The sequence below is a fragment of the Neophocaena asiaeorientalis genome, unplaced genomic scaffold (genome assembly GCF_003031525.2).
Source record: "Neophocaena asiaeorientalis asiaeorientalis breed wild unplaced genomic scaffold, Neophocaena_asiaeorientalis_V1.1 scaffold566, whole genome shotgun sequence".
Lineage (NCBI taxonomy): Eukaryota > Metazoa > Chordata > Mammalia > Artiodactyla > Phocoenidae > Neophocaena > Neophocaena asiaeorientalis.
Window position 1 is genome coordinate 24,331 of NW_020172987.1, and position 13,572 is coordinate 37,902.

The following is a 13,572-nucleotide window of genomic DNA, read 5'->3' on the forward strand; positions in this document are numbered from 1 at the left end:
TGGAAAAGCTGTTGATGAGCTGTGATGAGCTGAATGGCCAGGGTTTAGAGAAAGTCTAAATGTTTGACAAAGAGAAAGGGTTTGACCAAATCTGTCAAATACATTTATCCAACCAACTAGGTCACACTTGAAGAAAAAACTGAGCTATTCCTTTTGTTTACTATGCTAAGATATATACCACTTCATTCTTCTACCCCAGTATGGTTCAACTATGGAAGAAAAACACATTGCTTAAAATGTAAATGAACCTTATGATAGGTAATTTTTATTTTAATACAAATATTATTTTTTTAAAAGAATATCTATTGATTATATTCTAGAAATGCTCAATAAAAAAGTTTTTATTAATAGATCATTTAATTAACAAATTTATATATTCAACATGGTTATGCCATTTTATAAACATACCATCATTATGTTCCATTAAATTGCAATAGGCTCAGAGACAGTCAAGTATCATCCTGTAGCCTCACATGAGGTCTCAGGACAGTAACTTCCTCCGACAAGAAGTTCATCTAATAAATGGTCACAGAACTTGACTATTCATGGAGACCTAAGGCAAAGGAAAGGCTTCAGAGGGGAGGAAAAGAATGAAGGCAAGAAAGTATATATGAGGGAACCTCTGCAAACATCATAGAAGCTCACAGTTCCATTGTCATAATCCAGAAACACTCCAATCCCACCCAGAGGCCTTTGCACATACTGAATTAAGGGTGGGGAGTTCGTGGACAGAATATAATGATTGTTCACTTTCATAGAAGATAGCAAAAATGCTTCTTCAGAATCAATACTGATAACAGTATTGCTTGTCAAGATATCTTTACAGACTCCCAGAATCCAGTTCGAGGAGTGTGTCACATCCACCTCCCAGTAATGCCTTCCGGAGGTGAAGGCCACAGCTCCCCAGGCCACAAAACTCTCTGCACCCTGGAGCTCTCTGGACACACCATGATGGTCATCTCCATATATCATAGTTGTATCATCCTCAGAAAGGCTCACATTGTGAATGGTCGTTTTCTGACTCAGAACGTTATCCACTGCAGAAAGAGCAAAAATGTGGTCAACAAGTGGGATTTCCATGGCCTGAGAGGCAGAGGCTCTCTACCCAATGAGTCTTTTCATTTTCCCTCCTCCAAGGAAATACAAAATGAAGACAAAAAGGAGTTCAGGCTGGCTCTTCTATGAAGAACAAGAGTTATAACTATCTCTACAGCACACAGAAACACCTCAAATCATATAGAAAAAGAAAAAATCATACAGACATATCATGAACTCTGTGAAGTCTGATTTAATGTCAAATTCTTGATAGTTTATTTCAGGACACATAAAATTTTATTTTTTTCTTTACTTTAGAAAACTTTTCTTGTGTCTTTTGTCTTTAACACTGTTTAATATATAGAGAGCACTTTGATATTATGTGCGTATTTGTTGGGCTAGAGTCTCTACCTAGCAAGTTTTCAAAGCAAAAATTTTGATAGAAATCCATCAATGAATCTTTTGGAAGCTTCTAAAAGCATGTTATGACTAACCATGTTCACATATCCCTCACCTTTCAATTATTTTGAGATTGATCTAACAGCATTACAATGATTCTGCCTAAGCCAATTGTAGTCTATTTTGTCAAAAGTTAGTAATTATAGAAATAAGAAATATTCTTTGTATAATGCATGATAAACAATTGTAATATAGAACAAATTAAAACCAGCAATGCCATATATAACCTTTCAAGAGTGAAATAAACTGAATAAACATACAACATTAACTGCTACTCTGAGAACTAAATATTCTATTTCTTTATAACTAGCTGATCAATCCAGTTGCTCTCTTCTTGCTCAGCCTATTTCAGATGTAACTAAAAATATGTATCTTGCTTTGCATTTGCAGTAAAATACAGGTTGCAAAGTTCAGCCTTGTTCTTTGTAGCATGACTGTATTGGCAGAAAAGATATAACAGTTTTGGAAAGTCATGTACTAACTTCATGTCAGAAAAAATAAAATCAAAGAAGGCTCCTTCCCAAGAACCACCAAAGAAATGGAGGCCTGATCACCAAAGCGCTGACTCTTACCTCTGAAGCTGTTCAGCACGTCTAGGATTCCAGTGACAGGCCAGGAAGTGAGCTCTGGGTTCACTGGCTGAGGCTTTTGCATCTGTACCAAATCAGTCCTGTAAAAAAATGATATCAGTTACACTTCAGGGCCAAAGGTTAATCACACAACCATTACAAAAGAAGCCATTTATTATATTTTTTTATTGGAGTATAGTTGCTTTACAATGTTGTGTTAGTTTTTGCTGTACAGCAAAGTGAATCAGCTATATGTGTATATATATCCCCTCTTTTTTGGATTTCCTTCCCATTTAGGTCACCACACAGCACTGAGTAGAGTTCCCTGTGCTATACAGTCGGTTCTCATTAGCTATCTATTTTATACATAGTAGCATATACATGTCAATCCTAATCTTCAAAAGAAGCTATTTTTAATCCTAGATATTTCATCAGAATTCTCCCATTTTTGGTTAACTGTGCATTCATTATATTCTACACTCCTTGGATTAAAAAAAAATGTTACCTTACTTTTTTTCAAAATATAAATTATATCAGATTTCAAATTCCCCATTCATTTTAGTCATTATTCCATTTCTAGAAATTTTGAGGTTTGTTTACTCGCTCTATTCAATCTCAGGTGATGCAAAGATCCTGGGCATTTTACGGAGAGCACAAATTCAGGCAAAGCTTTTGTACTTCAGTCAGCAAGTAGTCGCCAAAAGGAATAGTACACTGAACCAGACAGCTTTGCTCTTGTCAGCACAGCGAGGGAATTCAATTCCAGCCTGACTACCCTTGTCCTGAAAGTCCAACTTCCCAGTGTGCACCAGGAAGCCATTCCCTCTGAGGTCCAGCTTACAAGGGGGCTTTCAGTGATGGAACAGGTTGAGTCACTGCTACTTCTAGGAACAAAATCACAGCCCCTTTTCCCACTCTTAGGGAATCTACCTCTGTCCAGTATTATTCACCTTCCAACTCACTCAGGTAGGTTCTTCCTGTATTGCAACTTAGAAAATTTCGTTCAGTACGTTTTACTATGGTAAGGCTAGATAGAGAGGTGGAACAAAGTCCAGAATGTCAGAAGCCTTTTAGGTATATTTGAAATCAACCAAATGAGCAGGAAACTTCTGAGACCAAGGAGTAGAAGTCCTTCAGAACTCTTTTGAAATAAAATAGAAAATAGCCACAAAAACAATGTTAATAGCTCAAAAACTGTACAGTCTATCTGCCATTTGTTAGGATTCCACACCTGTGGACTCAATTATGATTTGAAACTGTGAAATCTGAATGAAAAATATTCAGAAAAAAATCAGGAAATTTCAAAAAGTAAAACTTGAAAATGCCACACACCAGGCAACTATTTACATAGCATTTAATTTACATTATAATAGGTGTTAGAAGTAGTCTAGAGATGATTTAAAGGATACTAGAAAATGTTTGTAAGTTATTTGTACATACTATGTCATTTTGTATAAGGGATTGTACATCCTCAAATTTAGGTATGGGGGAGGGCTTGGAACCAAATCCTCATGGTACTAAGGAATGACTGTACATTTACTTCATCAAAGAGACAGAAACATTCTCAGAAATCAGAAATCTTTAGTGTAAACTCACCTTTCCAATACATTGCCCAAGTTCTGCAAGGGAAAAAGAAAAGATGATGTTAATCATCAGAGTTCTGTCCTTTTGCATCTTCTTTAGTATTCTTGTTTGTTCCTTTCATTAAGGTATTTATTCTCTGATTCTTCTCTAAGGAACAATTAGAGGTTATCTTAATAACAGAGCCTAAACTAAAACATGATGGACTTAGGGTGCATTACAGAAGGAAGAAGGCCAGGAAGAGTCTGTGTTATGATGAAACAACATCTAGGTCTCCAATGTCACTCAGTGCCCTGTCCTATTCCCAAGGAGAGATCTCATTTATGATAACAATTAAAGCAAAACAGAGGACCATACAAAATGAATTATAGAAGACATTGAAATTGATTACCAGTTCTAATTTTTTCTAGACAATGGGCAAAACCTCAATGTATTCAGTAAGTATGGGATAAGAGAGTGACAAGGGATTAGGGGAACATACATTGAAAATTATTCCAACAAAGTTAACTTTTCCTGGCTACAGAATTTTGCTGGCTTTGGATAATCAGTGTGGAGAGTCCCCCATATCACACCGAAATAATTTTGTCATATGTTAGCTAATAAAAGGATTTAAAAAAAAAAACTCCCAAAGATTACCAGGCTATGAGAAATAAGGGATTGGACAAGTAAGATAATGGGAGTCAAGGAGCATCATCCCTTAGCTGAGATAAGAGTATATGCAGGTAACATTTCAATGTCATGGCAACGGTGCCCAGAATAGTACTTCCGTCTCTGAGGATGGAACCTCCCTTCTCACCTGGAGCAGCTCCAGGTCAGGCTTGTGGCACATCTCAGTCAGCTCTCTGTACATTTCTTTCAGACTTGCTTTCTGTTGAGTCATTCTGAATTCACTCTCCCTGAGTTGCTGGAGAGTCTCCTTCGCTTCTTCCTCCAGCGCCTCCAGATGGAGTTGCTCCTGCTCCTGGAGAAACAGGTGGATCCTCTGATACTGATCTTTGATCATCACCTTCCTTATGGCCGCATAGTTCTGCAGAGATAGTGGATTCAAAGAATCACTCATCCTCATTCTCAACAGAAAACGTCAAACATTATTTCCTTACTGTCATCGGGAAAGCTCTTGACAAACTTTCTACCTCACACCTCAGAGGGTCCTTCCTGTCCATCCTTTCTCTATGTTCCTAGTTTCTTTCCCCGTTTAAATCAAGCCATCCGAGGGATCCCAGTTTTTCTCCCTAGGAGGTTTCTTCAGGGTTCTTAGTCCATTATTTATTTTTTCTCTTACCTGAATCTTCTTTTCTTTTTGTTCCTTTGCCTGACTTTCCTAAATATATTTTTAAATATGTAAACCCCATATTATACAGTTTAAAAAATATTCTTTATTTTTCCTCTAGGTACTACTCTATTCCTCTCCTCTCCTTTAGAGTCACACTGAGTGCAATGTTCTCTTATCATCCATATCTGAGAAAGTTTATCCAAATCTTCAAAATTTGGACTATGAATAATTCTCATGCCCTGGTTTTCCCATATACTAGTAATATTTGAAATAGCTTATATGGGCCTGTATATTTGTGATCACTGATATGTCATTTGAAACCACTACTTCTCCAGGGAAGAGACCACTGTCCTTTAACTGGGAACTTAAACTGAGCTAAAAGTCTAAGCTAGAATTATGTCAATATTCATACAAATGAAAAGGAACATTTTCATCCTTACCTCTAATGACAGAGTTTTATGCGTTTCCAGATTCAGATGGTTTTGCATTTCTTGTGTCATTTTCCATAAAAAGCCCATTCTCTTTAGAAGTTTCTCCTGGAAAATACCCATAAGCTTTAGTGACACAGATGGTGATACTGTAAATTTCATCCCCTTAATTATGAGCAAAGGGAGTCATTGAAAAACCGGTAATTGTGATTTAAAATGAAGTGATAAGATTTTTCCACGTTAATCTAGTCTGATTCTAATAGTTTGAATATCAGAAATGACAGAGACGTATCCTAGAAAATTGGGGGAACTTTACAGATGATGGAATCCATTTCCTAAGAAATTGAGACTCATATATTTATATAACCTGACTGAGAAAGCCTCAAGCTCACGTCAGATGCCAGTATGCCTGGTGCTGCCACATGCCCCAGGATGCAGCATTTCCACACGTTTGGACAATTGGGCAACAACATTGAAATGACATTTCTATCTCGGGACCCACACTGAAAAATCCCCACCTCCACCTCTCCATCCCCATCAGCTTCATTATTATCCTCATCTTTCTCTCTGATTTAGGAGCCTGTAGGTTCCTAATTGCCTTAGAAGCACCACTTACCCGGTATTCCTCAGCAGCCCATTGTATTGGACTGTGGCTGTGAGCTGCATGCTCTGGGGACTCAGAGCAGGGGCCACAGAGCAGGGTCTTGTCAACCTCACAGAAGAGTCCTTTGGCTTCTTTGTGTGTCAAGCAGATCTGCCCCTCCAAGCTGTTGGTTTGTTTAGCTGCGTCCTGTCTGGCGAGGGAAGCCAGCCTCTTGAGTACAATATTGGTTTTGAAATCTGGCTTCTCTGATAGTCCCCTGCACTCAGGGCAGCTCTTTGGAGTCTGGTCTTCCTCCCAGCAGAGGTACAGGCAGGGACGGCAAAAGCTGTGCCCACAGTCTATGGTGACGGGGTCTATGAAGTAGTTCATACAGATGGAACAGGTTAGTTCATTCTGGAAAGCTTGCATGAATCCTTTGGAATCCATGTTTCTAGAAATTAAAGAGAAAGAACAAGAGTAATCATTCTAGTAATCATTCTTTTACCCTGATTAGAAAAAAAACAAAACAAAAAACAGCCTTTGGACAAAGCTTGTCTGCTTGAACTCTGTCTGATTTACCTATTTGCTTACCCCCAGTACAAACCTAGAAGTGGTGAATACAGACAGATTGGGTTCATGCTATAACACAAATGATGAAATTAGAGAAGAGACTACCTAGCAACTTTATTGTTTAAAATAAGCCATGGTCTCAATCATACCTAAATTACATGGAAAAGCTTAAATATTAGAGCAAAGGCTAAGAGACAGGATGACACCAGAGTTCTTTTTAATAGATGATTGGTGCAGAAGCACAGAGAGAATCTCAATCTCTTTCTCTCCATGACTGGTACCCATACATGCACACACTTCATCTCTATGCTAATGGTCTCTATGCCTCATATCTCCCAAGTGACAGATACCCTTTTCCAAAGACAAAATTGTCTACATATAATTTAAGCTTGTTCAATTTAATCAATGTTGACTGAAATTTTGGAGTCCTAAAACTATAAAAAGTTGAGTATTTGCTTCCAACTTAAATAGCAAAACTCCTCCTCTCAAGGAAAAAGTATGCTATTTCTAGCTCAGGAAAACATTTCTTCCCAGTCTTTTCAGACCATCAGAGCACCTTCACATTTCAAACTGATGAATGTTCAAGCTACAACAGTAATCAGTAAAAATCAATTTTTAAAACCAACCACCCTCAAAAACATTATAATTTACACAGCAATTTCCTCTCTACACTAGAATATCCAGAGATGCAATTGATGGAGGCATGACCATAGACCTGTGTTATTGATATTTTCTTATATGATCAATGTCACTTCTTGGAAGTCCCTACCAGGTGATTGGATCTAGTCTGAATACATTTCAACTCTAGACTGCAAACCAAAGGCTTTCAACAGGTAGCAAATAAGACCTTACAAAAATGTATCATAATTAGTTCAATACATTTAAGTCATGTTGATCTGTACAAAGACCATGTAATGTCTACATTACATTCAGCATTTTAGGTGTTTTATGTGCTCCATAGATACATATAAATGGGAAAATTTAAGACCTAAAGACATCTAATACCACAGAAGGTAATGAAATAAAAAGTATTAAATAACAATATTACAAATATCAATTTATTGCAATTGCTCTAGTTACAGATATTTTAAATATTGATGTCATTTAAAAAAAAACGAAGAAAACTACTTGTTTGCTTGGACAAGACCCAAGCAGGCCAAGAGGTAAATGAAAAGTATTTGCATAAGGGAAAGTCGGCATGAAGATATTTGCAATCAATTCCTTGCTTACCAGAGTCTACTGTGAGTGGTCTCACCTCTGGAAGCCTGGACGTCCTAGTAGCCTGTGGAGGTCAGGGTCAACAAGAACTCTCCAAAGCTTGGCAGCTACACACTCTCTCAGTCTACCTTGGAGAATCAGTCGCCTCTGGACAAAGGTGCTTTTTAAAGGATTAGACTCACTTGAGGCCACACCTACTTCCTGAGATTGGATACACCTTCAGACAGGAAGGTGTGAAAACAGCTGATTGGGTTTGCAGCATATAGAAAACAACACTTGAGGGGTAAGACCCTAAAAGAATACAGACTTCCTTTAGGGTAAATGTAAGAAGGTTGACCCCACACAAGCTGTTTGAAAATACATTTGAACTGAAGAAATGATTTCATGAAATTATTTTTTATTCTTCAAGCAATGACTTCATAATTGTTAAAATGTATATTCTTACTCTACTTTTAAAATTTATAATAGCTAATGATGTTTCTAGCCATTGTTTATCTGATTATGCTTGAAAATAAAACATTAATTGGAATAATTGACACACCTACACTATATACATTTCTCATAAAAAAGGGTAACTAGGCATTCAAATGTTGTTTAAATAATTGTATATATAATAATTGGTGAAATTAACTGTGCTAAGCTTTTTCTTACCTTTAATATTTTATGAGTACTGTGGAATAAATGGTTTATGTCCAAATAAAATCTATTGTTTGGACTCATACATTTGTAAATTTTTTTTTTTTTTTTTTTTTTTTTATTTGGGGGCCCCATGGACCAGGACACGAACCCGTGTCCCCTGCATCGGCAGGCGGACTCTCAACCACTGTGCCACCAGGGAAGCCCCTGTAAATACTTTTAATCAGAATACTTTATATATATTATGCATATAACTTATACATCAATGGATATATTCATATTAAAATATAAATATAATGTAGTAACTACTTATACAATATTTATGTGAATAATTATCTTTAATAAAATGAATAAAGAAAATTGGTTTTTTGTGAGGTATAATTGACATATAACATTATATAAGATTCAGATATACAAGCTGAGTGATTTGTTATTCATATATATTATGAAATAATCACCACAATAAGTCTAGTTAACATTCGTCACACTACATAGTTACAAATACTTTTTCTTGTGAAGAGAATTTTTTTTATAATGTTCATTTATTTATTTATTTTCTTATTAGTCATCCATTTTATACACATCAGTGTATACATGTCAAACCCAATCACCCAGTTCATCACCCCCACCCCCGACCGCTTTCCCCCCTTGGTGTCCATAGGATTGTACTCTGCATCTGTGTCTCAATTTCTGCTCTGTAAACGTGTTCATTTGTACCATTTTCTAGGTTCCACATATATGCGTTAATACACAATATTTGTTTTACTCTTTCTGAGTTACTTCATTCTGTATGATAGTCTCTAGATCCATCCACGTCACTACGAATAACCCAATTTCTTTCTTTTTCATGGCTGAGTAATATTCCATTGCATATATGTACCACACCTTCTTTATCCATTTGTCTGTCAATGGGCATTTAGGTTGCTTCCATGACCTGGCTATTATAAATAGTGCTGCAATGAATACTGGGGTGCATGTGTCTTTTTGAATTATGGTTTTCTCTGGGTATATGCCCAGTAGTGGGATTGCCGGATCATATGGTAATTCTATTTTTAGTTCTTTACAGAACCTCAATACTGTTCTCCATTGTGGCTGTATCAATTTACATTGCCACCAACAGTGCAACAGGGTTCCCATTTCTCCACACCCTCTCCAGCATTTGTTGTTTGTAGATTTACATGTAGCTGTCCAGTTTTCCCACCACCACTTATTGAAGAGACTCTCTTTTCTCCATTGTATATTCTTGCCTCCTTTGTCATAGATTAGGTGGCCATAGGTTCATGGGTTTGTCTCTGGGCTTTCTATCTTGCACCATTGATCTATATTTCTGTTTTTGTGCCAGTAACCATACTATCTTGATTACTGTAGCTGTGTAGTATCATTTGAAGGCAGGGAGCCTGATTCCTCCAGCTCTGTGCTTCTTTCTCAAGATTGCTTTGGCTATTCAGGGTCTTTTGTGTTTCCATACAAAATGTAAAATTTTTTGTTCTAATTCTGTGAAAAATGCCAGTGGTAATTTGATGGAGATTGCATTGAATCTGTAGATTGTTTTCGGTAGGGTGGTCATTTTCACAATACTGATTCTGCAATCCAAGAACATGTTATATCTCTCCATCTGTTTGTATCATCTTTGATTTTTTTCATCAGTGTTTTATAGTTTTCTGAGTACATGTCTTTTGCCTCCTTAAGTAGGTTTATTCCCAGGTATTTTATTGTTTTTGCTGTAATGGTAAATGGGAGTGTTTCCTTAATTTCTCTTTCAGATTTTTCATCATTAATGTATAGGAATGCAAGAGATTTCTGTTTATTAATTTTGTATTCTGCGACCTTACTAAATTCATTGATTAGCTCTAGTAGGCTTCTGGTGGCATCTTTAGGATTTTCTATATATATTATCATATCATCTACAAACAGTGACAGTTTTACTTCTTTTCCAGTTTGGATACCTTTTATTTCTTTTTCTTCTCTGATTGATGTGGCTAGGACTTCTCAGACTATGTTGAATAATGGTAGTGAAAGTGGACACCCTTTTCTTGTTCCTGATCTTAGAGGAAATGCTTTCAGTTTTTCACCATTGAGAACAATGTTTGCTGTGGGTTTGTCATATATGGCCTTTATTATATTGAGGTAGGTTCCCTCTATGCCCACTTTCCCCCTGCAATATTTTTTTTTTTTTTTGCGGTACGCAAGCATGTGGGATCTTCCTGGACCGGGGCACGAACCCGTGTCCCCTGCATCGGCAGGTGGACGCTCAGTCACTGCGCCACCAGGGAAGCCCCACCCTGCAATATTTTAAACACTTTATTTTGAGGATCAAATGTGCGAAACAAATTTACTGAAGAAATGACTTAATATTTTCAGGTTTCATCTCAGATACCAGTTTCCACCTTACATTTTGGTGAGTGTCCATTGAAGTGGCTGTTTCTTTGAGAGGCTTCCTAAGCCAGCCTGAGATGGGAGGGGTGGTAGGTAGAGAATACATACACATATGCATACTACATACACACATAATTGCATTTGACTTTTATAAAAACTAGAAGCCAAAAAAAAAAAAGCCTTTATCCAAGAAATAGATCATGGTGAGCATAACAAAAAAAAAATTCCTATAAATGCAGAAAATCTTCAAATTCTGATATATAATTTTGAGTTGGTTAAACGAGTTTTAGATGAAGGATAGTCTTTTCATTTTCCCACCTGTTATGTATCAAGGTACGGCCTCTATCTTTCTTGTTCTGCCCTGGGGGTTTAGTTTATAGCACAGTGCCTGACACACAGGGAGACTTCCACAGACATTTGTTTAATAAATGACGAGGGAAGGGCAGTTTTTGCAGCACTGCCCATATTCGTTGCAAGTCTTGACACCTTAATGGTGCTTGTAAGTGAAATCATCTTTTTCTAAATTGTCTTTCTAACAGCCCTTCACAGTACCCTGAACTCTGTGAGCATTTAATAAATTTGAATTTCAGTCACACTGTATTAGGAAGGCCGAAATGCGTTCCATCCGGTTTCCAGTTCTGCTGAAATTAGCGGAGCTCGCCAGGTCCAGGAGCTCAGTCGGCCCGGCGCCCACAGCACAGCACAGCCCTCCAGCCCCAAACTCTCCCGCTTTTCCCGTTGGAGGCTGCAGGGAGGAGCGGAAGATCTGGGATCCGGGGAAGGGGTCGGTATACATACCCAGCATAAATCCACCCAGGAAATATGCCAGCGCTGTAGCCAAGCACATCCAAAGCTACGGAAGACCCTGGACTTGGCCATGGCTTCCGCAGGACTGAGAGAGAAGAGCCTGCTGGCCGAGCGAGCCTCCGGAATGCTGGCGAACTAGAGCGCGCCCAGGGGATCCAAAGAACGGCCAGGTTGCTGCCAACCTCACCTGCTGCAGCCTTGCGCAAAACCCCGCCTCCGCCCCACAGGTGGGTCCAGAGGCGAATGGAAACTGGCAGCAAACTCCTGGCCCCTGGAGCACCCGGGGACTTCGATGGGAGAGAGGAAGCCGTGCAGGGAGAGGAGACATTCTGCCTGTTGGCAGACAACGTCCATTCTGTTGATCCTGGACAAGTCTGCGTTCCGGGGGACTACTGAAAATGTCCCTGCTTGTTCCCTGAAGAACTCTACTTACCAGCCTCTTTCCAGGAGCTGCTGAATGTTGGCAGCCAAGTGCATTTAACTACTGCTTTTCCTTCACTGTTGATCACTCTGCTGTCGGATTCTAATTTCTAACTTGGCACATTTGGGAAACATTTCTGGTCCTGGCTGCTCCCTGATAACACGTTAGTTTCTCAACAACATATAACATCGAAACTGATGGGATTGTGTTCTTTGGTTCTCCCTTACCTGAACAAGTCTCCAAATTTCTGTAATTCTCAAGTTTCTTCCTCTGTGATTGGGGTTTTTGCCTACCTCACTACAATGTTGTAGGTTCAAATTGATACAATTAACCACTGAAAGTGCCTTGCAACATAACTTGATGGTAGGTTTTCAACAAATGTCATCTTCCCTGCCCTCCCCCCTCCTATCACATTTCCCCCAGTATTTCTTTCTGAAAGTGATTTAAAGATTTACAAATGGTGGTCCTCTTAAATAGGATGACTCCATCCATCCATTTTACCCTGGAGGAAATCTTTAGGAATTCCTGATGGGATTCCTCCTATCCAACTAAAAGCAGTTTGCAGTCAGAGCAAAGATGGCTGCTGAGTGGAATATGAACTGGATAGTACATGTCTGGTTATGCCCCCAATCTTCGCTGCATTGTCTGAGGCCCTGATAATCTTAGTAAAGACACTTTTCTTTGTTCCTATCAAGTTGCCGGAAGGGTCTAATTTCTTTTTCTTGCACTGTAATTGTTGATAGATGTATTTGATGGTTTTTCCCTTAGCACTTCTGTAGAAGTAATGTACAATAGAAGAAATACAGGTTTCTAATAAATTTCAGACTATACTACTGAATTGGGTAACAAAGTACAGAACTCTAAAAATCTAATGGCTTCCTAAAACTGCTAACAAAAGATCAAGCTCAGCAAGAATCAATCACATTCATGATTGAATGAACTGATGAATATGACTATAATTTTTATGACTTTTTGTTTGAAATATTACTGACTTTTTAATCTTTCATTTTCATATATGAGGAAACATTTCCTCTTATGTAATGAAATATAGCAATTTGGTAAATTATACCTTTGTAAGCAGAATTGAAACATTTATATTTGTTCTCCCCCACCCCGATCCCTCCAGAATTTGAAAACTCTTAGTATTTGTGTTTTTATGGCAATAGTTACTTACATAAATCCACTAATAATCTGTTCTCCTTTTAAGAGAGCACAATTGGAAAAATTAATTATATTAAAAGGCTTTGACTAGAATGTCACATTTTAGAATATGCATCCAATCAGACATGACCAGACAGTTTTAGGGAACTAAGATTGACTTTATGGAGGCATAAAGCCCCTTGGAAAATCAGCCTGGTACCTTGCTTGCAAAGTTCCCAGAAGCCTTACCAGGTGAGAAAGTAAGGTCACTTCCTGGCAGATATAAGAACCTCAGGATATTTGGGGGACCTCAAGAAGAGAATTAACCCAAATCTATAGGTATTACAGGTGAGTCTGATGGTAAGTTCTTGGCTTGGCTGGCTGACTTCAAGAGGCTATTAAAAATTCAGTCTGGAGATTCCTTATGAAAAGTTTCAGCAAAGAGTATTTAAAAGAGCCTATGTGAAAAAAAAAAA

At 38.0% G+C, this 13,572-nt stretch overlaps 1 protein-coding gene across 1 annotated transcript; it reads right to left on the reverse strand.

Moving 5' to 3' along the window:
• Positions 1-543: 543 nt before the first annotated feature.
• On the reverse strand, positions 544-6,375 carry LOC112397893 (tripartite motif-containing protein 64-like). The gene is made up of 6 exons (XM_024742195.1): positions 5,962-6,375; positions 5,358-5,453; positions 4,441-4,671; positions 3,660-3,682; positions 2,067-2,164; positions 544-1,037 (listed from the first exon to the last, which is right to left on the reverse strand). The coding sequence occupies exons 1-6, from the start codon at positions 6,373-6,375 to the stop codon at positions 544-546; spliced, it is 1,356 nt and encodes a 451-aa protein (XP_024597963.1).
• Positions 6,376-13,572: the final 7,197 nt, after the last annotated feature.